Genomic DNA, 27,217 nt, shown 5'->3' with positions numbered 1-27,217 from the left:
ACTTTATAGGGTGGTCGCAAGTCATTGCAACCCACCCATTGTATTATATTCTATAGATTTGAATTCGACCTACCCTGTCTTGGGATTAGACAACCACAAGAATCTCCCATCTCCATTCTTCTGTCATAATGGCACATGCATTAGTCACGAGATGTATACATTTACAATACAATGAGTATTTGTCATGCTAGAATAGGAAATACGCCGATTACCCACCCCTTCAGTATATACAGTCTGCTATTGGCTAGAACATGGCACTGGATAGCCAATGGTTAGTCTGTGGAAGAGGTGGAGCTTAGGGTTGTGCAGGGAGTGCTGGTTTAGTAGAATTATTTACTGTATATTTTGGACTATAAGACTCACCTTTTCTCTCCCAAAAGTGAGGGAAAAAAATCACTGCGTCTTTCAGTCCGAAAGCAGGGGGTTCCTGACTTGTGCACATCTGCAGCGGGTTGGAGGTTCGTATTGGCAATGTCGGGGTACTGTGCCCATGCAGAGGAGAACACGGGTACAAATGGAGGACACAGAGGGACACAAAGGGGCATAGAGGAGGTCACAAGGGGGACACAAAGAGGCATAGAGGAGGAAACAAGGAGGACAGAGGCGGACACATGGGGACACAAGGGGGACAGAGGAGAACACAAGAGGTACAAGGGGGCATAATCCACAAGATGCATGCCCCTTCACCATGGATGCACTAGGTTTAGTATACACAGTATATTTTTTCCCCTGGTTTTTGTCCTCTAAACCTAGGTGCGTCTTATAGTCAAGATTGCCTTATAATCCGAAAAATACGGTAATAGACCGTAATCCTAAAGATCCTTCAACAAGTTCACAAGTAAATAAAAAATAAATACAAAAATATCCACCTAAATGTAAAATCAAAATATGTTGTCTGTGGTTCTGGTGTCATTTACATGTTCTGCAGGACATCTGGCTGATGGAGGCAAACAGCAGGATCAGCAAATATTACATTGTTTCCTAATCACTAGCTTAGTGCTTTTTCTTCTAGGAGAGCAATTGCGTAACAGTCTGAACTGCGCAGATCATGTATCCACAGAAATATGACATCTGCTATTATTTGTTGACAGAAAAAAAGTTGTTGACTCGGATTAACCCTATACCAACTGTTATAAATATGGAAAATGAGGAAAAAGGTGGAAGATTCAACCCTCTAAACCTGGTGAAGGTGGGTGCGATCAGATCTATGACCGATTCTTGGTTGTACTTTATTATTTATCTTTATATATAGCAAGAAAGAAAGTACTCTGAGACGCTCTGTTGGAATAGACAGCAAGATTGAGGATTACTCACCGCTCCAGTGTGTCATCATTAGCCGTTAGGACAAGAGGAGGACATGCTCATGGCACACATGAAAAAAAATTGGAAGTGATTGCCACTAGTAGAATATCACAAAAAAAAGAGTGATATTCTACTTCTGGAATTCCGATAGTAAAATATCAGTAATCTTAACCGATATTTTACTATAGCTAAACCTAACCCTACTCTCACACAGAACCCTCCACTACCGATGCCTGGTGGTACCTTGCCCTAAGACCCCCCACATGGTGGCTAACCTTAAGACCTCCCCCAGTGGTGCCTAACCCTAAGAGAGCCCCCGGTGGTGCCTAACCCTAAGAACCCCCGGTTGTGCCTAACCCTTTGAGACCTCACCCCACCGTGGTGCCTACCCCTAAGACCTCCCTGGTGGTGCCTAACCCTTAGACCCCCCGCCTCCGGTGGTGCCTAACCCTAAGTCCCCCCTTGTGGTTCCTAACCCTAAGACTCCGCCTGGTGGTATCTAACCCTAACCCACCCCAATGGCACAAAACCCTATACACCCAGTGCCTAAACCGTCACCCCCTCCCCACTGCAGAGACACAATTTACATCAAAGAAGGTAAATTTAGGAGCTCTGAGTCACTTGATAGAATCGCGTGGTGCCAAGGCATGTGGATATGCCATTCCTCGGCGACTCCAGACACCCAAATGTATCTTCTTTGCCGCAAATCGCAGCTTTTTGTAATGGCCACGATTTGCGGCAAAGAAGAAAGTAAATTTCAGTGCCCGAGGGCACCGCCGTGTGCCCAAATGTCCCTTCTTTGCCACAGATTGCAAATCAGGAAAAAAGAGCGCATTATAAAAATAGAAACCATGGCGGCACCCTTTTTTCCGTAAGGGCTCCTGGGCCCATTCTTTCCTGATTTGGTGCTCATGTGCCTGGTTGGAGAAAGTTTAGTGAGTAAAGGGGAGAGAAAAGCCAGGCACTGCCCTTCACTAAACTTTTATTCCAGCATTTCACAGGTTACAAGTGGTGCTGATACCATGCCATTACATTCCACTGGTGCGGTGAGGAAGGGGGGGGGGGGGGGGTTGGATGTCAGGCACTAGGTGGACAATTGGTATTTTGCATCTGAGGACATTTGCTCACCTTGGGTCCAGGCATGGATGGGTTCACCCAAGACATTTGTTGATCAGTTTTTTATAGTCAGTATGTCATAAGAGAATAAGGTTTTTTTTTGTTTGCCATAAGGACAGAAATAAAGCCCATATTTTGGGAACATTAGAACCTTTTTCTAATGGCATAGCAGAAGATACAGCCATTGTCCACAAAGGAGGTGCTTTCATGTGTATGGATATGCACAGCTCATGCAGCCACAGCAGAATAATCATTGCATGTCAAGTGCACTTCCTTTGTCCACCATTTCTGTATCCTCTCTATCTTACCAGATGGAGATCTTTGAATCTTATGGAGTACTGACTTTGAAAAATTGAACTAGATATTATAGATACATAAAATGACAATTTAACGTAAACTACTGGTTAATACTTTCCTAACCTAATACTGAAAACGCTACAAAATTCAGAACCTGACCCCAGTACTGACCAAACAGTATAACATTCGATGACCCATGTGTAATAAGTTGTCTCTTGTATGTCTTCAAAGCTTGCAGAAGATAGACACAGGCCTTCAAATGTTCTGAGTATATGGGAAGTTTATTTGCATCAATACAGCATAGAGTACCTGGTTGGTTGCATAAATGAAGCAAAGCTAAGCTTAGAATACATACGTGTCTAACTAGCTTTGACACACAAAACAATAATTAGTCACATCCCATGTAGGTGGGCTGTGGGTGGATTATAGGCGTTACCTAAACTACACATTGATCATTAGATCATAGGATTGACTGAAGAAACTCAAGACATGCCAGACATGTCCCACCCTCCAGTTAACTGGCTTTTGGTCACTCTGACATATTCTACTGTGGCATTAGATTAATTGTACTACTTTTCGAGGAAAAATAGGTTCTTATCTGATTGGAAAGTCCCGATACCCAGCATGGATGGAGCCATACTGGAATTGTTTGCAGCCTTTAATGAGAGTTTAACTAACTTCTCACAACACTATTCCATTAGACTGAATTTCTCTGGAATATTTCTTAAAGGAGAACTCTGTCTATAGTCTTCTGGCTGAAATATTGGTTCTAAATGAATTAGGATTTTGCATTGCATCGACCTCACATATTCTTACACCAGTTTCATGTAGCTGTATCTTTTAGGACCCGTTAAAGAGTCTGGGCAAAGCAATAGTGAAAGAGGAAGAACTGGAGGAAGAAAGACCAGATGCCGAGGAGCTAGACTGGTGGTCAAAGTACTATGAATCCCTGAGAGAAGTACATGAGCAAGTAAGTATGGATTTACTGTCTATCGATGGATGTTTGTCAAAGTACAGATACATCTGGTTCCCAAATGAATTCTTTAGCATTTCCTTAACTGTGAACTGCAAGCATCAACAATATAGTTGCAGAGCTCTGCTCTTACTCCTGAGGGGGCCTCTCCATGGACCCCTGCATCCTTAGCACGTCCCTTACGTTTTGTATGAGCATGCAGTTGAGGAGGTCATCAGGGTGGTCACTTGTAAAGGCTCCATAAAAAAAACACTTAAAGGTCTGAAGATCTTGAACCTGGGAAAAAACAAGTATGCAAAATAGGAGCACCATGAAATTTTGTCCCCCCCTAATAGCCGATAGAATATCTGTAAATTTTAGTGATATTCTTCTACTATTTTAGTGGTAAGTATGATAGTATAATACTGGTAAATATTACTACACCGAACTCTATTCTCACACAGAGTCCTTCCTCTACCGATACCTAACCTCAGCCACTCTGCTTGTGATCTACCAATGCCTAACCTTATACAGCAGAAGGAAATGGCAGCGCTTCCAAACAGACGCTGCACCTGAATTGACTACCTGCAGTAGTATGCAGAGCTCGAATAACGGGCAGATTACACACCTTGCATTCAAAACAGGTACAGTAAAGGGGGTGTTAGCTTCAGCATAAGTTGTGCACAAATTATCCCTACTAGACTCTCCCACGGCGGTGACGGGCCCCCACGGGAGATAACCTAACCACTAGTCTAACAGTGAAGCATATCAAATAGTGAAGCATGTTCAAACAGTGAAAATTATCCAATCAAAGGGTTAAAACCTCAAACTAATGTAACAGTGAAGCATATTCAACAGTGAATCCTAGCTAGTCTAAAATTAAAAACATAATCCTTACCTGGTGCAGCTAGCCATAAATGGTATACACATTTGTTCAAAAGACAGCAAGCAATGGGCAGCGCTCACAGGCTGCAAGTGAAGTGAAAGCTCCAGAGATATGCCCAGTCCCTTGAGGCTAAATACACACCTTGAATACAAATCAGATGCAAATTATGTGCTAACACTAATCTAAATTCTAAAATTTGAATGCAAGCTGACACCCATGGAGGCAGCTAGCCTGAAGTATACTTAAGTTTTGTACAGCAGAAGGAAATGGCAGCGCTTCCAAACAGCCGCTGCACCTGAATTAACTACCTGCACAAGTATGCAGTATCCATGGGTGTCAGCTTGCATTAAAATTTTAGAATTTAGATTAGTGTTAATGCCTAACCTTAACCAACCACTCCCACAATCCTAACAACTGCCCCCCTCCCCAGCAAAACCTTAAAAACACCCTCCCACGCCACACCTAACCTTAACCCCTGTCCCAGCCTAACCTTAAAAACACCCTCCCACGCCTAACATTAACCACCACCTCGCCTACCCTAACACACCCCCCCTTCCAGCCGCCACAAACCCACTGCAAAAAATGCAAATTATCGGCACCGCTATAGCAGTTCTCACACTTCTGTGCCCAAATTTCATGCTTCTGGAAAAAAACTGTACTTCGGGAAACCTTAAAACCTTAACCTTAAAAAACTCTAAGAAACCATATGAACTGTTGCTTTAATTATCCTGATCCTTGTTGGTAAAGTGATGTCTCAATATTTTAGTTGTCCAAAAGTTGCCATAGCTTTCCTCCAAAGCAGGTAAGGGCTTTTAATATCATGACTGTAGTCACCATCTGTAGAGCTCTCCCAGTCTAGAATACTATCTATGTACCTGAACTGAAAATTAACTAATAAGATATTTTTATGGGTAGTACTAATGGTACGCAGAATATAAATAAACAAAATAGTTTCCTATTTTTATTTTTATCTTCAGTTTAAGGGCCATATTTTTAAGTCTGAATTATAAAACAGCAACTATGCAAGTCTGATGTAAAATCTGCTTAACTTATCTGAAAAACAGAAGAATTGACCCCTTGAACCTCTCAGCTCTAAAATGTTATCAGCAGTGTTTTCTTTGCCAGATAGAAGTGTTGTGCCTCCCATTTACTTATCAGGACATCGGGCTGTATTGGATAAGCTGGTTGACATGTTAATTTGCATACATAACATCTTTTTAACACTTGCAGTGCAGGAAAAGAGAAAGGGACTTCAGACAATTTCTTAGTAAGACTAGTACTAAATGTACCTATTTTCATCTTATCACGTGTCAGTTCAAGTATGCTTCGAAACATTTAATGTATATATATATATTGTATTATAGATGGCGAATGCAGAGGAAGATGAAGAAGCAGAGAATGAAGAGGGTGCAGGTAAGTCATACTTTTAATATCTTCTCAGTAGCATTAGTACTGCACATAGGAAAGTGTAGGCTTGGATTGGCAGATCATTTACCAGAAGCCCTGATGTACGGAGGAGGGATGGACTGATCATGGGTTGGTTTTCTTTTGAAACAGCATTTCTCTTCAAGTAAGAACTGTTTTGTACAAAATAATATATACTGCATATTTATGACATTTTGTGCAAAAGAATGCTAAGTCATAAATCATAATACTACTTCACTAGAACCCTCCCCCCCCCCCCCCCCCCCCAAAAAAAAAAAAGAAACACACACAAATGTATAAAAGCAAAAAGCATATTCAGTGTATTTAACACAATAAGTTCAACTACAGTCCACTTATAAATGTACATATTCTTGTCAGATTAAAATATTTCAGAAAAGATGTGGAATAGCAGTCAGTCGAGGCTAGATTTGATGCTCTTAATAAAAGTCAAATTAGGTTAGTTCTCCAGTTATACTTCATCTTTTAGCTGTTGAACTTAATAAAATGTCTGTGAGGAATGAGTGTTAGGGGTAAGTGCCCTCTAGTGTCTGTATTTAGTAATGCAGTTGAGTATTCCTTATTTTCGCTAAGCAGAGAAATTAATTCCTACATACAGCTCAAATATGCATGACTTGTTTTGGTGTTGATTTGACCAATGGAAAAGTCTGGCCATGACCATCATGACCATCAGAACAGATCAACATTACAATGTACACTTCTTGTGTTACAGATGGAGTCAACATCCAATCTTTAGATGCAGCTGAAGAAGAAGTTGTGGAGGTGGAAATTGTAAAGCCAAAAAGGAAGCCGATCTCCACACTAATGGTATGTTGGTGCCTTAGAACTTACAGAGCTCATTGTAATGTTCATAGTTGACCAATGCTAGGAGCCTTCCAAATAAAATGGACAAACTAGAGTTAATTCTGATTGAGAAAGGCTATGACATTGTGGGAATAACCGAGACATGGATGGATGAAAGCCATGACTGGATAGCGAATTTAGAGGGATACAATGTGTTTAGGAAGGATAGAACAGGGAAATAAGGTGGAGGGGTTTGTCTCTTTTGTAAGAATTCTTTTACAGCTGTCCTGAACGATGATATGAAGGAAGATTGTGAAGATGTGGAGTTCGTTTGGGTAAATATTCATGGTGGAAATAAAGGTTGCCAATTGCTTATTGGGGTATGCTGCAGGCCACCACATATTCATGAAGCTGCAGAACGGCAATTGAAAAACAGCAGATTGAAAAAGCTGCAAGTAAAAATGAGGTCATAGTTATGGGTGACTTCAACTTTCCAGACATTGACTGGGGTATTGAGGCTACCCATTCTAGTAAAAGCAGCAGATTTCTGGCATCACTACAGGACAATTACCTGACTCAAATGGTAACGGAACCAACTAGGGGGAATGCGTGACTAGATGTGATCATTTCTAATAGACCAGATAATGTATCAAATGTGCAGGTTCAAGAACATTTGGGAAATAGTAATCACAACATGATAACGTTTGATCTGGTGACTGATAGGCCGCGGGGCAGCGGGACCACTAAAACTATGAATTTTAGAAAAGCAAAGTTCAATCAACTCAGGCAGGCACTAAGTTTGGTGAACTGGGATTATGTACTACAAGGGGGGGACACTAAAGGGAAATGGCAAGCTTTTAAACTTATTCTCAATCAATATTGTAGTATGTATATCCCATATGGAAACAAAATGTCTAGGAATAAAAAATGCCTCTATGGATGAATAGAAAGGTTAAAGATAAAATGAAGAGGAAAAAGAATGCCTATAAGGTCCTAAAACAGGAGGGGACCGAGGCTGCACTAAGCAATTATAAGGAGTGCAATAAAAATTGTAAAAAATAAATTAGGCTGGCAAAGATTGAAGCTGAAAATTAAATCGCTAGGGATATCAAATCTAACCCAAAGACGTTTTACAAGTACATCAACTCTAAAAAAAAAGAAAGGTTGTCTGTATTGGACTCCTAAAGGATGAGGGTGGGAACTCAATGGTGGATGACCAAGGTAAGGCAGAGTTATTAAATGCTTTCTTTGCTTCTGTCTTCGCAAGGGAAACATCACTGTTACAAATTACAGATGCAGACGAGTCTCAATCTTCCAACTGTAATATTAATACTTAGCGCAGGAAGAAGTGAAGGCAAGACTAAATAAAATAAAAACAGACAAGGCACCTGGCCCAGATGGCATGCATCCTCGTGTCCTAAGGGAATTAAGTTCAGTTATAGATAAACCCCTCTCTTTCAACTGGCAGAGTCCCAGTGGATTGGCATACAGCCCACGTTGTCCCATTATTTAAGAAGGGCAAAAGATCAGATCCAGGAAATTATAGAGCTGTAAGCTTAACATTAGTTGTATGCAAACTATTTGAGGGGTTACTAAGAGATACTATACATGACTTCATAGTAGAATAGTAATAATCTTATTTCTCAGCATCAACATGGGTTTACTAAAGACAGGTCCTGTTTGATTAACATGCTCAGCTTTTATGAGGTAGTGAACGCTAATGTGGATATTGGGAATGCTGTAGATGTGATATACTTGGACTTTGCAAAGGCCTTCGACACTGTTCCACACAAAAGACTGGTGCAAAAGTTGAGGATGCAAGGACTGGGGAAGAGTTTGTGTGCATGGATAGGGAACTGGCTAATGGACAGAAAACAAAGAGTTGTGGTCACTGGATCATACTCAAAATGGGAGACTGTTAGCAGTGGGGTCCCACAGGGGTCTGTACTGGGTCCAGTGCTCTTCAATTTATTTATTAATGACCTTGTAGGTGCAGTAGTAAGCAATGTTGCTATTTTTGCAGATGATACAAAATTGTGCAGAATCATCAACTCTCAGGAAGACAGGGACATATTGCAACAGGATCTGGATAGGATGGCTATATGGGCACATAAATGGCAGATGAAATTCAATGTTGAAAAATGTAAAATCATGCATTTTGGTCGTACCAATGGTCTAGCACCATACAAATTAAATGGGATACAGTTGGAGACATCAAACTTGGAGAAGGACTTAGGAGTACTTATCAACAGTGGTGCTCAGCAGAGCTCGAATATTCGAGTAGCTCGAATATTCGAGCTCTTTTTCAGCTATTCGAGCTCGGTATTCGAGCTCCGAATAGCTGCAGCTATTCGAATGGGCTATTCGCGTACACTCGAATAGCCCATTCACTATTCGAGCTATTCGAGCAAACGGCGCTATTCGAGCTCGGTACCGAGCTCGAATAGCGTCATAGCCCAGATTGATGTCCTTAGAGCCAATCAGAGGGCTCCCAGGCCCTCTGACGGCAGCCAATCACAGAGGGGGACCCTGGCCAGCCCCTACCCTATAAATAGCGGCCGCCATGTTACGTTTCTCCGTCCTTGCCTGAGACTTGCATAGAGAGAGAGTTGCTCCTTTGTGCTTTGGCTTAGCAAGAGCTTTATTGTGGTCATTTACCTAGCGTTTTTGCTCACATACACCTCCTATACACACCTATATTGTTGTTAGTTAGTTAGACATTGTATTTTAGTTAGTAGCTTTTGTGTTACATAGAGACAGGCCAGCTGCTGCAGGCTTACAGCTTTAGGCCTCAGGGCCTGCCTGTGTGGGCAGCTGTCCTCCTGTCCTCTGTTTATTTCTCTCTATTCTATACCAGTATTTCTGCTGTCCTTTACTACTGATTGTATTAGTATTGTAGTTATATACTGTAACTGTACTAGGACACTCACTGTCACTGTTCATAGGCTACTAGCTGCTCCTGCGTGTGTGCACTCACTGTCTGTGTACACACTACACACACTCTATTTCCAAGTTCTGATAACTGATTGATTATTGTAATTGAATATTGTAATTAGTTAGTTGTACTCACTGTTACTACTTACTGTACTAGGAGTCTCGGACACTCAGTCACTGTTCATAGGCTACTAGCTCCTGCGTGTGTGCACTCACTGTCTGTGTACACACTACACACACTCTATTTCCTTCTGATAACTGATTGATTATTGTAATTAGTTAGTTGTACTTACTGTTACTACTTACTGTACTAGGAGTCTAGGACACTCAGTCACTGTTCATAGGCTACTAGCTCCTGCGTGTGTGCACTCACTGTCTGTGTACACACTACACACACTCTATTTCCTTCTGATAACTGATTGATTATTGTAATTAGTTAGTTGTACTTACTGTTACTACTTACTGTACTAGGAGTCTAGGACACTCAGTCACTGTTCATAGGCTACTAGCTCCTGCGTGTGTGCACTCACTGTCTGTGTACACACTACACACACTCTATTTCCTTCTGATAACTGATTGATTATTGTAATTAGTTAGTTGTACTTACTGTTACTACTTACTGTACTAGGAGTCTAGGACACTCAGTCACTGTTCATAGGCTACTAGCTCCTGCGTGTGTGCACTCACTGTCTGTGTACACACTACACACACTCTATTTCCTTCTGATAACTGATTGATTATTGTAATTAGTTAGTTGTACTTACTGTTACTACTTACTGTACTAGGAGTCTAGGACACTCAGTCACTGTTCATAGGCTACTAGCTCCTGCGTGTGTGCACTCACTGTCTGTGTACACACTACACACACTCTATTTCCTTCTGATAACTGATTGATTATTGTAATTAGTTAGTTGTACTTACTGACTGTTACTACTTACTTACTTACTGTACTAGGGACACTCACTCAGTCACTGTTCATAGGCTAGCTCCTGCGCGTGTTTGCGCGTGCGTGCACTCACTGTCTGTAGTGTACACACACTAAATTTACTTGTGATTACTACTGATTATTGTAAGTTGTAACTGCTAGTTGTACTTCCTGACTGTTACTACTTACTTACTGTACTAGGGACACTCACTCAGTCACCTCACCCACCAACCCACTCCATTAAAGTACCCCACTTTTCACCCGCCCTTTTAAAAAACTTTTGTCTATACGCCCAAAACATCGAAGATGTCTGGAAGTGGCAGCCAGCGCGGTTTGGGCAAGGGGAAGGGCAGCAAGGGAATCAGGAGGAGAGGGAGCAGCATTGTGGCAAGCCGCGGGCGCGCCACCATGCACAGTTCCGCAGCAGCAGCAGCAGCGTCAGTGGCTAACATTCCTCCCATAGCCACTGGCCGTGGACGCCTTGGGCGCCGCCCAGCAGGAGCATCTGCAACTCACGCTGCAGAGACACAGCAGCAGCAGCGTGTAGCACCTGCTCCGATTTTCCTCCAGCCGGGTCGGAAACGTCCCATTGAGGAAAAGCATGCAGACACTGTGGTGCAACTCATGACGGAGGATGAGCAGCCCGCCATCAGCTCTGCATCTGAGGCCTCCACCCTCACCACCACCACCACCACCCCTGTTCGCAGCAGCCGCCCAGCAGGGTCTGGGGAGGAGGCCAGTTCACCGTCACTCGCCGACCTGTCATTCAGCAGTCTTTTGACCCCAGGCATCATGAGTAAATTGTCTGCTGTTGTTGGCGATCTTGAGGAGGAGATGCTGATGGGCACTTTGGGGGATGAGGGATTGGACAGCAAGACTGTGGCGACAGTCAAGCAGCCCATCCATGCATCAGGAGAGGAGTTTGGGGGGTCCTCATCCCAGCAGGACATGTTTCAGGAGGGGGAGGATGTTGATGACCCGGTGACAGACAGAGACTGGGTGCCACCACCTCCAGGGGATGTCGTCCTCAGCAGCTCTGAGGAGGAGGAGGAGGATGCTCTTGTGGGCCTTGCAAGGAGGCGCATCATTGCAAGCATTGGCAGCAGCAGTAGGCAGGTCCCACAGCCTGCTGGTGTCTCAGGCTCAGCAGCAGCAGCAGCAGCATCTGCCAGTACCACCACCAGCCGCACCCAAGCCCCCCAAGCCCCCCCCCAAACCACCACAGGGAGACAGGCAGCAGCGCTTCCATGCCGTAGGGGGATGTTTCTGTCACCAATCTGGCGCTTTTTCACCATGCCCACAGTGTACAGCAAGTACGCCACTTGCAACCACTGTCAGCGGAAGTTGAGCAGAGGTGCAGACCCCTTAAAGTTCTGCACCAGCTCGCTCATCAACCACCTCGCTGCGAAACATTTCCACCAGCATCAGGAGTTCCAGAGGCTGAAGGCATCTGGTGCTGGCAGTGGCACCACACCCATCACTGCACAGCCTTCAGCAGCAGCAGCAACAGCAGCCACCCGCCCTCCTGCTCCTCCAGCAGCACCAGCAGGAGTGCGGAAACGCACTGCTCCTCCCCCCTCTGCAACTCCTGCCGCCGACACTGAGGCCTGTTCTGGCAGCCAGTCCTCAGTGGCCTCCTCCGCTGTGTCTGCTGATTCCCGTGCCAGCAAAAGGCCATGCCAGAGCCTTTTGAGCGAGTCCTTCCAGGGGGTGGTTAGGGCTCTGCCTCCCAGCAGCCGTCGCGTGCGGCAGCTGAACGGCTTGCTGGCACGGGCCATGTGCTCCCAACTCCTGCCGTACACGCTCGTGCAGGAGGGGAGCGACATTCGTGCGCTGCTTGCTTGCGCAGCCCCAGACTGGCAGCTCCCCAGCAGACACTTTTTCTCCCGCAAGGCCATTCCTGCACTGCACCGCTTTGTGATGGCCAATGTGGAGCGAGGGCTGGAGCACGCGGTTGGTGAAAGGGTCCACGTCACCATGGACTCCTGGAGCAGCCGCTTCGGGACAGGCCGCTACCTGTCCTTCACTGTCCACTGGGTCAGCTTGGTGGAAGGGGGTGAGGATGGGAGAGCAGCAGCGGGCACAGCAGCAGCAGCAACACAGTGGGTGGTGCCACCCCGCAGGGTCAGGGGAACTGCAGCAGGTTCCTCCGATCCTCTGCCATCCTCCGGCACACCTGGCCAAACCCCCCGCCTCAGCAGCAGCGAGAAGGCCCGCCACTGCCAAGCGCTGCTGCACTTGGTCAGCCTTGGGAAGACCAAGCTGACGGCAACCCATGTGTTGGCCAAACTCCAGGAGCAGGAGAGGATTTGGCTGACCCCCAGAGGCCTCAGAGTCGGAGAGGTGGTGGCCGACAATGGGGCCAATCTGGTTGCTGCAATAGACAGGGGAAACCTGACCCACATCCCCTGTCTTGCCCACGTGCTGAACCTGGTGGTGCAGAAGTTCTTGCGCACCTACCAGGGGATGGGCGAACTGCTGGAAACGGCAAGGAACGTTGTGCGTCACTTCCGGCGCTCGGCTGCAGCCTGTGCGAGCCTGGAAGACGTGCAAAAGGAGCTGGATCTGCCACGCCATCGGCTGATCCTTGATGTTCCGACTCGGTGGAACTCCACCCTGGCGATGTTGGAGCGTCTGGTTGAACAGAAGCGCGCTGTCAAACAGTACCTTGCCCTGGCCACTGTTTCCGCCGCTCAGAGAAGGGACAAGACCAGCAACATCCCGTCCATCGTCCCCGATGATGACTGGAGGCACATGCAGCAGGTGTGCTTAGTGCTGGCTCCCTTTCTGCAGGCCACTAACATGGTGAGCAGGGACCATGCTATGGTCTGCGAGTGGGTGCCCCTGGTTTGTCTGCTGAACAGGGCCCTCGATGCTTTGCTGGAACAGGGAGCGGCAGCCTTGGACCAGCAGGAGCGGCAAGCAGCTGCACAGTCCACCTCTGAGGGGGAGGAGGAGGAGGACTTGGTGGAGGTCCCTGACCTTGCTGCTGATGAGGGGGATCAGCACAGTGCAGCTGAGTTGGTGCGGGGGTGGAGAGAGGATGAGGCTGACGAGGCAGAGGAGGAGGATGAGGACAGCAGCACTGCCGTCGATGTGCCAGCAGACGTGGCCCGCCTCTTCCCAATGGCAGCGCACATGCTGACGTGCCTGCGCAGAGACCCCAGGGTGATCCAGATGAAGCAGAGGGAGGACATCTGGATCAGCATGATGTTGGACCCACGCCTCAAGGGGAAGTTGAGCCAGTTCCTGCCGCCTGCAGGAGGAGACCCAGCGCAACAAATAAGGAGCTTGCAGCAGGCCCTTGTTGAGCGCTTGGAGGAAGCCTTCCCCCAGCCTTCCACCCCCACTGTCCAGCAGCCAGCACAGAGGCAGCAGCAGGTGCCTGCATCCAGCAGCAAGCGCCCCACAGACCTGCTGTCTCTCAGCCACGAGCTCTACAGGACTGTAGAGGCTCCGGCAGCAGTGACTAGAGAGGAGGTGCATGCAGCAGCATCCTCCACCGGTCACAGCCAGCGCCTGACCCGCATGGTGGCTGACTACATAGGGTCCTACAGCGGGCTTGACAGCGATGCCCCTGTTGATCCCATGGAGTATTGGGTCAAGCGCCTGGAGATCTGGAGCGAGCTGGCGCAGTACGCCCTGGAAGTGCTGTCCTGCCCCCCTTCCAGCGTGCTGTCCGAGCGCTGCTTCAGTGCAGCTGGTGGTGTGGTCACCGAGAAACGCTCACGTCTGTCTCACAAGTCTGTGGACAGACTGACGTTTCTCAAGATGAACCAGGCGTGGGTGGAAGGCGAGTTCCTGGCCCCTGTTGTCGGCGAGAGGGGGACATGAACTGGCTAAGAACCATCGTTAATGTGCCTTACCACCCTTTACCACCTCCTGGCTCCTGCTCACTAAGCCAGCCTGGTTCACTTTGACTATTACGTCGCCTGCAGCCACACATTTTACACCTACAGTGGGCTGCTGTGTACTGCCCTTCTGCTGTCTGTCTGTGTTTCCCACTGCCAGGGTACACAGATTTACCTTCTGCTGCCACTCTGCCACCAGCTATTACGTCAAACAATAGCTATATATCTGTGTAATTTGTTTTACAAACAAAACCAAAAAACCATTAAAAAAAAAAAAGGTTTAATTTTTCTGAGGTGCCCGGGTTGAAAACTGTGTTGTCCCAGTTGTGTATTGGACACGATGTGGGCTGCACGACCGCTGTCTGGGACCTCCTGTTGTGTTCATTTACGGCCTGGTATCACCGCTAGGTACCAGGGCTATTATGTCACGCTGCCTGCCTGCTGCCACACTCACACTACTCCTCCATTCCTCCTGCTGCTGCTGTCTGTCTGTGTTTCCCAACGCCAGGGTACACAGATTTACCTTCTGCTGCCACTCTGCCACCAGCTATTACGTCAAACAATAGCTGCTCACATTACTCCTCCATTCCTCCTGCTGCTGCTGCTGCTGTCTGTCTGTCTGTGTTTCCCAACGCCAGGGTACACGGATTTACCTTCTGCTGCCACTCTGCCACCAGCTATTACGTCAAAAAATAGCTATATCTGTGTAATTGGTTGTAAAACCAAAACTACAAAACCATAAAAAAAAAAAAAAAGGTTTAATTTTTCTGAGGTGCCCGGGTTGAAAACTGTGTTGTCCCAGTTGTGTATTGGACACGATGTGGGCTGCACGACCGCTGTCTGGGACCTCCTGTTGTGTTCATTTACGGCCTGGTATCACCGCTAGGTACCAGGGCTATTATGTCACGCTGCCTGCCTGCTGCCACACTCACACTACTCCTCCATTCCTCCTGCTGATGCTGCTGTCTGTCTGTGTTTCCCAACGCCAGGGTACACAGATTTACCTTCTGCTGCCACTCTGCCACCAGCTATTACGTCAAACAATAGCTGCTCACATTACTCCTCCATTCCTCCTGCTGCTGCTGCTGCTGTCTGTCTGTCTGTGTTTCCCAACGCCAGGGTACACAGATTTACCTTCTGCTGCCACTCTGCCACCAGCTATTACGTCAAAAAATAGCTATATCTGTGTAATTGGTTGTAAAACCAAAACTACAAAACCATAAAAAAAAAAAAAGGTTTAATTTTTCTGAGGTGCCCGGGTTGAAAACTGTGTTGTCCCAGTTGTGTATTGGACACAATGTGGGCTGCACGACCGCTGTCTGGGACCTCCTGCCTGCTGTGTTTATTTACAGCCCTGGTATCACCGCTAGGTACCAGGGCTATTATGTCACGCTGCCTGCCTGCTGCCACACTCACACTACTCCTCCATTCCTCCTGCTGATGCTGCTGTCTGTCTGTGTTTCCCAACGCCAGGGTACACAGATTTACCTTCTGCTGCCACTCTGCCACCAGCTATTACGTCAAACAATAGCTGCTCACATTACTCCTCCATTCCTCCTGCTGCTGCTGCTGCTGTCTGTCTGTCTGTGTTTCCCAACGCCAGGGTACACAGATTTACCTTCTGCTGCCACTCTGCCACCAGCTATTACGTCAAAAAATAGCTATATCTGTGTAATTGGTTGTAAAACCAAAACTACAAAACCATAAAAAAAAAAAAAGGTTTAATTTTTCTGAGGTGCCCGGGTTGAAAACTGTGTTGTCCCAGTTGTGTATTGGACACAATGTGGGCTGCACGACCGCTGTCTGGGACCTCCTGCCTGCTGTGTTTATTTACAGCCCTGGTATCACCGCTAGGTACCAGGGCTATTATGTCACGCTGCCTGCCTCATTGACTGCCTGCTGCCACACACTCATCCTCCTCCTCCTGCTGCTGAATTTACCTCCTGCTGTCTGTGTGTTTCCACTGCCAGGGAGCACATACAATGGCGCTTCCAACATGCGTGCGCCACCAGCTATTTGTTACGCTCAAAAATAGCTGCATTTCTTTAAAAAAAAAATTTGAAAAGAGAAATAAGTGAAGAAGAAGACGATATAGAAGAAGATGAAGAAGATGAAGAAGAAGAAGATGAAGAAGAAGAAGAAGAAGATGAAGAAGAAGAAGAAGAAGAAGAAGGAGAAGAAGATGAAGATGAAGAAGAAGAAGATGAAGAAGAAGAAGATGAAGAAGATGAAGAAGATGAAGAAGATGAAGATGAAGAAGAAGAAGAAGAAGATGAAGAAGAAGAAGAAGAAGAAGGAGAAGAAGATGAAGATGAAGAAGAAGAAGATGAAGAAGAAGAAGATGAAGAAGATGAAGAAGATGAAGAAGATGAAGAAGATGAAGAAGATGAAGAAGAAGATGAAGAAGAAGAAGATGAAGAAGAAGATGAAGAAGAAGAAGATGAAGATGATGAAGAAGAAGATGAAGATGATGAAGAAGAAGAAGATGAAGAAGATGAAGATGAAGAAGATGAAGAAGATGATGAAGAAGAAGAAGAAGATGAAGAAGAAGATGAAGAAGATGAAGAAGAAGAAGAAGATGAAGAAGATGAAGATGAAGAAGATGAAGAAGAAGAAGATGAAGATGATGAAGAAGAAGAAGATGAAGAAGAAGATGAAGATGATGAAGAAGAAGAAGATGAAGAAGATGAAGAAGATGAAGAAGATGAAGATGATGAAGAAGATGATGAAGAAGAAGAAGATGAAGAAGTTGAAGATGAAGTAGATGTAGAAGAAGAAGAAGAAGAAGAAGATGAAGAAGATGAAGAAGAAGATGAAGAAGATGAAGAAGAAGATGAAGAAGAAGATGAAGAAGATGAAGAAAAAGAAGATGAAGAAGAAGAAGATGATGATGAAGAAGATGAAGAAGAAGAAGAAGAAGACAATATAAAAGAAGAAGAAGATATAGAAGAAGATATAGAAGAAGAAGATATAGAAGAAGAAGATATAGAAGAAGAAGAAGAAGAAGAAGATATAGAAGATAAAGAAGAAGAAGAAGAAGTATATACAGTACTGAACAAATTTCTGGACACAACTTCTCTTTTCAACTTTTTTTTTTTAAAGGAACATCCCCACATAATCACTTGCTGTTGTTACTTGGAAAAAAAGAGGTTTCTTGCATCATTCACCCTCAAAACAAGTGTTGGAAGCTATTTAAGGCCATTTCGAATAGTCAGCTCGAATAATGAGCTCGAATACCGACTCGAATAGTGAGCTCGAATTCCGAGGTCGAATCGAATAGTAAAAATTATTCGACTCGAATATTCGACTGATCTCGAATAATTTACTATTCGAATTCGACCTAACTCGAATTTTGAAAAGGGGTATTTGAGCACCACTACTTATCAACAACAAGTTAAATAATCGTACTCAATGCCAAGCCGCTGCAGCTAAAAAATTTTTGGGATGCATTAAAAGGGAAATAAAAACTCGAGATTCTAGCATAATATTGCCCGTTTAACTCTCTAGTAAGGCCACATCTGGAATATGGAATTTAGTTCTGGGCACCACATTACAGGAAAGATATTGCAGTTTTAGAGCAGGTGCAGAGACGGGCAACAAAATTGATACGTGGGATGGAAGGTCTCACTTACCAAGAAAGGTTAGATAAACTGGGTTTATTTAGTCTAGAGAAAAGACGCCATAGAGGGGATCTAATTAACATGTATAAAGCTGGCCATACACTGGCCCGATTTGCGGCCGTTTCGACAGCAGATTCGATCACTGGGATCGAATCTGCTGCCAATCGTTCGCGCTAAACGCACCCGCCGATCCGATTTTCTCCCGAAATTGGATCGGTCCGTCGATCGCGCCGTGCGTAAAAATACCGTCAATCGCCCGCGGGTAAGGAGCACGTCGCTAGCGGCGGCCGATCCGATCAGGTATTGATTACCTGACGTTGGCTCCCGGGCATCTTCTCCGCTCTGTTCCTGCTTCCATCCCAGCGTGCATTAACTTCCTGTGTCACTGCAGTGACCAGGAAGTTCAAATAGAGGGCGCTCTATTTGAACTTCCTGGTCACGGAGTGACACAGTGTACGCTGGGATGCGGTGCGGGGTGCAGCGCGGAGAAGAGGACCCGGAGCCAGCTTTAGGTAATGTATACCGGGGGGAAGGGACAGGCGGCAGGATCAGCTCAACAGATTGTGATCGGTTTCAGGCTGAAACCGATTCACAATCTGTTTGCATAAAGGCAGCCATACGATCTCTCTCTGATCAGATTCGATCAGATAGGGATCTGTCAGCTGGTCGATCTAATGGCAAATCGACCAGTGTATGGCTACCTTAAATACATCAGAGGGCAATATAAAAGCTTGGCGGATGAGCCTTTTGTCCCTAGGTCTTCTCAAAGGACTAGAGGACATGATCTGCGCATGGAGGAAAAACGTTTTAGCCATTTATTTAGGAAAGGGTTCTTTACAGTAAGAGTGATTAAAATGTGGAATGCATTGCCACAGGAAGTAGTTAAGGCAAACTCTATACCTGCATTTAAAGGGGTCTTAGATGCTTTCCTTGTGTTGAAAGACATCCATGGCTACAATTACTAGGTAATGCCCAATGATGTTGATCCAGGGATCTGATTGGAATCGGGAAGGAATTTTTTCCCTTTTGGGGCTAATTGGACCATGGCTTGTAAGGGTTTTTTTCGCCTTCTTTTGGATCAACAGGGATATGTGAGGGAGCAGGCTGGAGTTGTGCTTTGTTTGCTGGTTGATCTCGATGGACGTATGCCTTTTTTAACCCAAATAACTATGTAACTATGTAACATACCAGCAGGGGTGTTACTAAAGGGGAGAAGCCACTGAGACCCCAGGAGGGCTCAGAGCTGTAAGAGGGCCCCAACTACTACCTCACTCCATCCTTCAGATCAGGTATTTTTGTGGCTACTCTTGTTATAAGTGTGAAGATTATGATGTCCACACTTGTTTAATAACCCTTTCAAGATGGGTTGTGAGGGTCACCGAGGGTAGGCAAGGGAAAGGGCCCATATGCAATTAACTTTTTCTCCTGAGTTTGAGTTTTTTAGTCCTATGTGATATTTTCACACCTTGTCAATAAAATGCTTTATAACCACCAGTAAGCAAATAAAGTACTTAAAATAATTTTTATAGTACTTTTTCATCCTACGTTTTGGTACTTTTTCAATTGCAAAGAGCTAAAACAATATTATAAAGAAAGGATGAAACATTTTCTCTTATGAGAAAACTCAGGAGAAAAAGTTAATTGTATATGGGCCCTGGTCTCCCAGAATGCTCTGAAAGGATAATTTTGCATAGCTAAACAGCCTAGACCAGGCATGGGCAAACCCGGCCCTCCAGCTGTTACGGAACTAGAAGTCCCACAATGCATTTGCCTTTATGAGTCATGACTGTGGCTGTCAGACTCCTGCAATGCATGTGGGACTTGTAGTTAACAGCTGGAGGGCCAAGTTTGCCCATGCCTGGCCTAGACTGTAACATTACTGAGAGGGCGGAGCTACATACTGCAATACAGTATATAAATATAGGAACTGTGTCTGATGTTGAAACCAGAATAATTAACAGAAAAGTGGGTACCATGAATAATGTAGTGCTTTCTAGATAAATGGTTATGGTGCCTCTTTATCAAATGTATTGCAGATATGTAAAAGAGAGCTGGAAGAGGACTTTGACAAGTTTGAGGATTGGCTTTACATATTTCCTCTGCTTCGAGGAAAGGCGTTGGACGATGAGGATGGGAATGATGACGACAACTTCATGGGGAAATACAAGGTACAGTACTTTTTCTCGTGGGTGAGAATGGAGGTAACATGTAAAAGCATGCAAAGGGAAAACTCATATTCCTCCTCTTTCTGTAGGGCTCCTTCTATGTCTATCCAAGCAGCGAAGCCACCGATGAGTTCCAGATAATGAAGGGAGTGCCCAGGAACCGGCCAGTCAAAGTACTTGTGCGCATTTACATTGTTAAAGTGAGTATTCATCATGGACTGGTGGGCATCACAAATGGCTATGTTGAAAGAAGCGTGGTGGAGGTGGGGTGCCAGGACACCCTATGGAAAAAATAGAGACAACGGGAGCCCAGATAGCATAGTATGTGTTAGTTCAAAGAAAGGAAAAGTACAGTGTTTCCACAAAAATAAGACAGTGTTTTATATTAATTTTTGCTACAAATGTTGTGCTAGGGCTTATTTTCAGTGGATGTCTTGTATTTCTATAAACACACACGTTCCTGTGCTGTGTGTCCTCCTGCATTCCCCACTGTGCCACCTCTTCCTCTGCTGCATCTGCTGCATCCCCCTTGAACATTTAGTGTTCCCCTCTGTACCCATGTCCTCCTCTATCACCTAAACTCCTGTGGTCCATGTAACCCTATGTGCTCCTGGTGTCCCCTGTGTCCTTCGATGTCCCCCTGCATCCTCCTTTTACCCCTATCTCACGTTGTCCCTGTGTCCTGCAATGTCCCCTAAGAAGTATGATAACCTGTTTTTCTGCTGGAGCCAATGATCTTGTAGGCCGGACCATGGCTCTGTTATTGGGTTGATCACTGCACTCACTGAGTAGCAACTAGCAGCTAGTGCAGTGATTAGCCCAATGACGGAACCTTGGGACAATCCGTGAGACCATTGGCTCCAGTAGATACACAAGTTGTCATACTTGGGGCTTACTTTCGGGGTAGGGCTTATTTTTTGAGTATGCTTAAAAATCCTGATAGGGATTACTTTCAGGGGATTAATTTCAGGGAAAGAAGGTAGGTAGCAAAATGTCTATTCACAAAAGGGGTTGCAAATAAGGCAACCAACCACTGGAAGCAGGTAGAGTTAATGAACCTGACTCCACTCGGAGTAACCAGCCTAGACTGGATGTGGTCGCTCTCTCTGGTGAAAAAAGGGGGACTGGCTTTCACAATGGTGTCAACCAGATGAGGTCAGACCGGACCTCTCCAACCTTGGTAGGGGGAGAGGGGGTATATACCAGACAATGGGGTAAAGAGGTGCCCAGGTGTAAATAAAACCAGGTTAAAAACACAAAAACGTACCTCATTAACTACAGTCTAGTAAAAGACAAAAGTTCTATTTAGTCCAGGCAACGTGTTTTGGGGGTCCAAGCTTACTTCTTCAGGCCAGTAACAGTGCTAAAGACAGAATTAGCCAGTAGCATTGCCCGCCTCAATGTTTTAGTGTTTTTAACCTAGTTTTACCTAAACCTGGGTGCCTCTTTACCCCATTGTGATGTTGACAGAAGAAACACCAATCAGCTGCTTCTACGTTGCACAGTAGGCCCAGACTGAAAGAAATGAGCTCAGGATGATTGGAAAGCTAATAATCTTTTAATTTTTCTGGTCTTTTTAGGCAACAAATTTATCTCCAGCTGATCCTAATGGGAAGGCGGATCCATACATAGTGGTGAAAGTTGGCGAACAGATGGTGGACAGCAAAGAGAGATACATCCCCAAACAGCTGAACCCAGTGTTTGGCGAGTAAGTAGCCGTATCTATAATGGGGGCAGCAGAGGCAGAAGAAATGAGATCCCAAAGCAAAATTTTGTTGGGGTCCCTAGCCCAAGGCAGATTTGAGCAATGATGACTTCCCTTTCCCTCTCTCATAGACAGGTGTTACTTGAAATTTTAGGGACCCCCTTCAACATTTTGGATAGCTCTCCCCCCAGTGTTAAGTAGCATCCCCCCACGCACATACATCTCAGTGTTAGGTAGCGCTGCCCTCCTACAGAATTTGTGCCCCCCCCCTCCCCATTATAGTTATAAACCCTCCTGCCATTCAATTTCCCCAGGATTTCTGTGCAAAAATTGATAAAATTGATTTGTAAAACTTTTTTTGTCCCTGCAACTTGCCAAAATGTGTCAAGCAAGGGTCTAGTATACAGTGCAGGAGAGTATTGATGTGTATGCACTTTTATACTGTTCACAGCATGTTTTGTATGGATGGATAATCTGTCAATACCGCTAGGGAGGTTAGTTAAATCTGATCTCCATCAGTAGCACCTGTCTCTCTCAAACACTCCCTATCCCTATCACCCTCTTCCTTACATCAGAGCCGCGGAGTGCAATACTTTACTAGTGGCAGGACAGGTACTCACTTCTCTTAACCACTTGAGGACCACAGTGTTAAACCCCCCTAAAGACCAGGCCATTTTTCATTAAATTGGCCACTGCAGCTTTAAAGCCAAGCTGCAGGGCCACACGACACCGCACACAAGTGATTTCCCCCCCCCCCCTTTCTCCCCACCAACAGAGCTTCCTGTTGGTGGGGTCTGATCGCCCCCCAAATGTTTGTTTGTTTGTTTATATGTGTTTATTTGTGTGTGTTTTTAATAATAAAAAAATGTGTTTTTGTTTTAACTTGTAATGCTGGGGGGTTATACTTTGACCACCCAGCACAACAAGGCTAAGAGCTGGATAATAGAAGAGGCTACACAGGCTGCCCAGAGCAACTGCAGCTCCTGGCTTCCGATATCTCTACAAATAAGACGCAATGGCAGCGCAGTGCGAGGTTGCGCTGCTCTTGCTATAGCAAGCATTCAGACAGATACAAGATAGGACTATAGATTGGAGCGTAACTAAAAGCAACCGCAGCTCACAGTCACGTCCACAGAAGCAGAGCAAGCAGGCTAACGAAAGCCACCAGCAAGCATCCACACAGGCAAGACTACAGGAAAGAATGTAACTAATAGCAACACAACTATGCTAGCTAAGCACGGGTGGTCACGATAAGCGCAACCTACCGAAACGTGCTAAACAGACTAGCTAACACAGTAACTGAAAAATCTCCGTAACTCAAATAAAGGAAATAACAAACGACTCAACTAATGGATAAATATATATTAGCAAGTCTGCATATATATTTGGCAAGAACTAGCTAAGCACAAGTAATGGTGATTAACAAGACAGACAACAGACAGACAGCCGGAATGCTCAGCCAATCTAGTCGCTGTTGCAGCGACGGCGACATTCACACTGAGATAAGACAAGACTAACAGGTAGGAGCGAACGAATGGCAACCGCTGCTATATTTCGTCCTCAAGAACAAGGCTAGAAGGAATGTTACCTTGCTGGCAGAATCTAACTATCAGGATCAGAAGGATTTCATGGAGCCCCCGCAGATCAGAGGCATTATACATTTACAATAACAACTTTCACAGTATAGACCCAACGACAACTCAGAGAGCTGAACGCTATGATGGGCGAGGTCTAAAATGGGAGGCAGACTTTTATGCTGGCATCAGCCAATGGATGCAAGCATGCAAATTTCCACACAGCTGAATGGTAATCATTCAATCCTGAGCTGGCTTGATTACCATTTGCTAACTGAAAGACTATCATAACAAATGCATGCAGTACTATGCAACAACATGCATGCAGGAAATCCAGGGCTATCTGGCTGCAGCTCAGCTGTAGAAAGCCATTGGTGGAATGATGACAGCAACCTGAGCGGCCCAGAACTGCAGAGCAATTGCAAATGACAATGTGACTCATTGCGAATTCACAACCGAATGCAGGCTGACAAGCGTCTGTTTGCGGCTCCACGGCAATGGACAGAACATGCCACAGGAGGAATCCTTACATAACTATTGTAAACTCCGCTCCCTCCCCCCGCCAGCCAATCCCCGTGATCAGCTGTCATAGGCTTCAGCCTATGACAGCTGATCACCTCTGTGCCTCAGGAGGGGACAGTCGTGTCACACGGCTGTCCCCAGTACAGAGCTGCTGTAGATCGCAGCGTTGTACGGGTAATTAGACGGCATCTAACAGTCTCCCGAGCGTGTGTGCAGCCTGTGTGCGATCTCCTGCAAAACAGAGCCCCATGACTCGGCGTGACGCGGTCGGCTAGTAGTTAAAGGGAAGGTTCACGCAGATTACAAAAAACAAACAGCACTTACCTGGGGCTTCTTCCAGCTCCTGGTAGTTGATCAGTGCCCTCGCCACAGCTCCTCTCCCTCCCGGCTTCCAGCAGTGAAGAAGCCGACTACGCCAGGTCGGCTTCTGTGCGCTCCACGGCGGGGGGGGTCACGTGGTGTAGAGACCTGATGATGTCACGTACACCACGTGACCCGCGCGTGGAACGCACATGGCGCCGACCCGGAAGCCGACCTGGCGAGGTCGGCTTCTTCACCGCTGGACATCGGGAGACGCAGGAGCTGCTACGAGGGTACAGATAAACTACCAGGAGCTGGAAGAAGCCCCAGGTAAGTGCCGTTTGTTTTTTATATAATGCACGGATCTTCCCTTTAAAGTGATCCACAAGCAACCTCATGTATTTTACCATATATATCAGTGGGAACATTAGAGAAAATGCCTACCCTGCTCTCTGTTTCAATCTTCACTGCTCAGTCTGCCTGTTATCAGCCCTGATAAAATCACTGACTGAGCATTCAGTCTGGCTTTGCTCAGGAATCATTATAGCTTCGTCTCTGGTTCACTTTAAGTGCAGATTACAATGTGCATAAAATAGGGGCACAAGGAATTATTTTCAGTAATATGTGCTGATATTCTTTATTAAATGCAAAAGTTTGGATGTTTGTTAATGTTAATCAATCCAATTTGCATGGAGCGGTCGGGAAGGAGTTAAAGGACACCCAAGGCAGCATTCAGTAAAAAAAAATAAAAAATGAGATACTTATCTAAGGAGTGTAACTACAGGGGAGCAGCCCCTGTGACTGAAGGGGGGGCCAGAGGTATGGGAGGGCCCCAACTACTAACCTTATCTCCCTTCCATACTCCAGATTGGGAGTTTCTGTGGCTACACAAGTTCTAGATGTAAAGATCGTGTTTGCCACTCTTGTTTTATGACTCTTGTGAGATGGGCCCAACGGGAGGCAAGGGAAGGGTTGTGAAAATTAGGGGGCCCCATTAAAGTTTTGCTGGGGGTCTTCTGATCCTCTAGAGGCTTCCCACGTTCTCCTCCAGACCACCTCTAGAAGTTTGTGTCTGCACTCCTCTTGTTCACCCGCGCCATGCGAGTAAAGTCGCACCTGCGTAGTAGCCCATCGACGAGCAGCTCTAGCCCACAAAAAGTACGGGAGTAAAAATATAATCACCAGCTGTTTTCTTTAATATTCTTTGAGACCAGCTGCAGGTGGTATTACAAGACTCAGACTTAATTTACTGGAAGCTAATATACCGCTCCTATGCAAAGCTAATTTCATCCTGGTCCCTGGAGTTCTAATTTAATAAACATTTAAAAGTAATAAACAGTAATCTACACCTACCAGCCAAATTTACAGTATTCTGCAGTTCTTTGTGATGACCAGTAGGGGGCGATGTTAAACTGCCTACAACCTGTTTTCAGCTACAATATGTCAGTTGTCAGGGTAAATGGCTTGAAATACATCACAAGCTGCTGAACATTTTGACCATATTTCACATATATTACACAACCTGGGAATAGATGTGCGTTTTCATCACAGAAGCAAATTGATATTTATCACATGGAAATATTTTTCTACAAGCTTGAAAATAATATATTTGCGTCTAATCATTTCCCTTTTTTGTAGAGGAAAGTGATGAATGTTTCCGTGGGGCTATACATATGCTGTCCTTATTTATATTTCATATCTGTAATAATATAAAGCTAAAAAGTATTTCTTGAAAAATATTAAAAGAGAACTCCAACCAGCGACATGTTAGGCCCTTTTTACACCTGGGCACTTTGTTGTTTGTTCCTGCACACAGGGTAATGCAACAGCAAAGAAAGTGTACCAGGGGCAAACCCAGGATTTTGAAGGGGGGGGATTCCTGAAAGGTCTCCCTCAGCCACGCACAATAAAGTATAATAATATGATAGAACATCATGCTGGGTACACATAATTGCAATTTCCGACCGACCACATGATCAATCAGGAGCCGTTTGGATACAGATAATAATGAGGACAGCCGACACTGGTAATGAAAGGGAAAGTGAAGCATTCACCCAGCAGGGCACAGGGCCGTGCTCATACCTGGCTCTGTGATCCCCAGAGCTGCTCCATGCTCTGTACACATGCTGCTGCTCCATGCTCTGTACACACGCTGCTTCTTCATGCGATGTACACACGCTGCTGCTCCATGCTCTGTACATACACTTCTGCTCCATGCTCTGTACACGCACTGCTGCTCCATGCTCTGTACACACACTGCTGCTTTATGCTCTGTACACACGCTGCTGCTCCATGCTCTGTACACACACTGCTGCTTCATGCTCTGTACACACCCTGCTGCTCCATGCTCTGTACACACGCTGCTGCTCCATGCTCTGTACACACGCTGCTGCTCCATGCTCTGTACACACGCTGCTGCACCATGCTCTGTACACAGGCTGCTGCTGCATCCAAAGTCAACTCTAGCAGGGAAAGAAAGGGGGCGGTGCTGTGAGCTGCAGGATACCTGCAGATATTCTGGTCTCTCAAATTGTGCCTGTCCCCAGACAGTGCATTGGCCCTGGTCTGAGGGGGGATTCTGGGCAGCTGTAATCCCCCCTGCGTTTGCTTGTGGTACACTAACCACGTTGCGTTGCAAGCTTCCAATTCGCCGCCAACCCGATGCAAAGTAAACAGTGTTACTGTGCGACTTGAATGCAGAATGAATGTAAGTCAATGGGTGCCGCAAAAGATTTAACTTTGTAGGCGGCGGTGCCTATGCGTCGCGCATGCGGGGAGCGACGCAGATATGACGGGGAAGCCAGGAATCCCAGTGATGTATTTCCTGTCCAGCAGGGAGTAC

General features: G+C 45.7%; 2 protein-coding genes and 1 long non-coding RNA gene across 8 annotated transcripts in view; 2 read left to right on the top strand and 1 right to left on the bottom strand.

Moving 5' to 3' along the window:
* LOC137542039 (uncharacterized) overlaps positions 1 to 27,217 on the bottom strand; it is a 713,380-nt gene that overhangs the window by 98,633 nt on the left and 587,530 nt on the right. The gene's annotated exons all lie outside the window — the stretch shown is intronic.
* The window catches only part of LOC137542031 (fer-1-like protein 4), a 262,988-nt gene that overhangs the window by 205,263 nt on the left and 30,508 nt on the right, over positions 1 to 27,217 (top strand). The window contains exons 30-36 of the mRNA XM_068263629.1: positions 1,092 to 1,189; positions 3,560 to 3,685; positions 5,918 to 5,966; positions 6,709 to 6,803; positions 20,146 to 20,277; positions 20,364 to 20,474; positions 21,855 to 21,982. Of these exons, the coding sequence (XP_068119730.1) occupies positions 1,092 to 1,189; positions 3,560 to 3,685; positions 5,918 to 5,966; positions 6,709 to 6,803; positions 20,146 to 20,277; positions 20,364 to 20,474; positions 21,855 to 21,982 (739 nt within the window). The remainder of the gene's footprint in view (positions 1 to 1,091; positions 1,190 to 3,559; positions 3,686 to 5,917; positions 5,967 to 6,708; positions 6,804 to 20,145; positions 20,278 to 20,363; positions 20,475 to 21,854; positions 21,983 to 27,217) is intronic.
* LOC137542038 (uncharacterized) lies at positions 16,659 to 17,294 on the top strand (the record flags this gene model as incomplete). Its single annotated transcript, XM_068263645.1, has 1 exon — positions 16,659 to 17,294. A coding segment is annotated over one exon (636 nt), but the record flags the coding sequence as incomplete, so codon positions are not given.

The sequence above is a fragment of the Hyperolius riggenbachi genome, chromosome 12 (assembly GCF_040937935.1).
Source record: "Hyperolius riggenbachi isolate aHypRig1 chromosome 12, aHypRig1.pri, whole genome shotgun sequence".
Lineage (NCBI taxonomy): Eukaryota > Metazoa > Chordata > Amphibia > Anura > Hyperoliidae > Hyperolius > Hyperolius riggenbachi.
The sequence above is the reverse complement of the archived record's forward strand: the minus strand, read 5'-3'. Positions and strand labels throughout refer to the sequence as shown.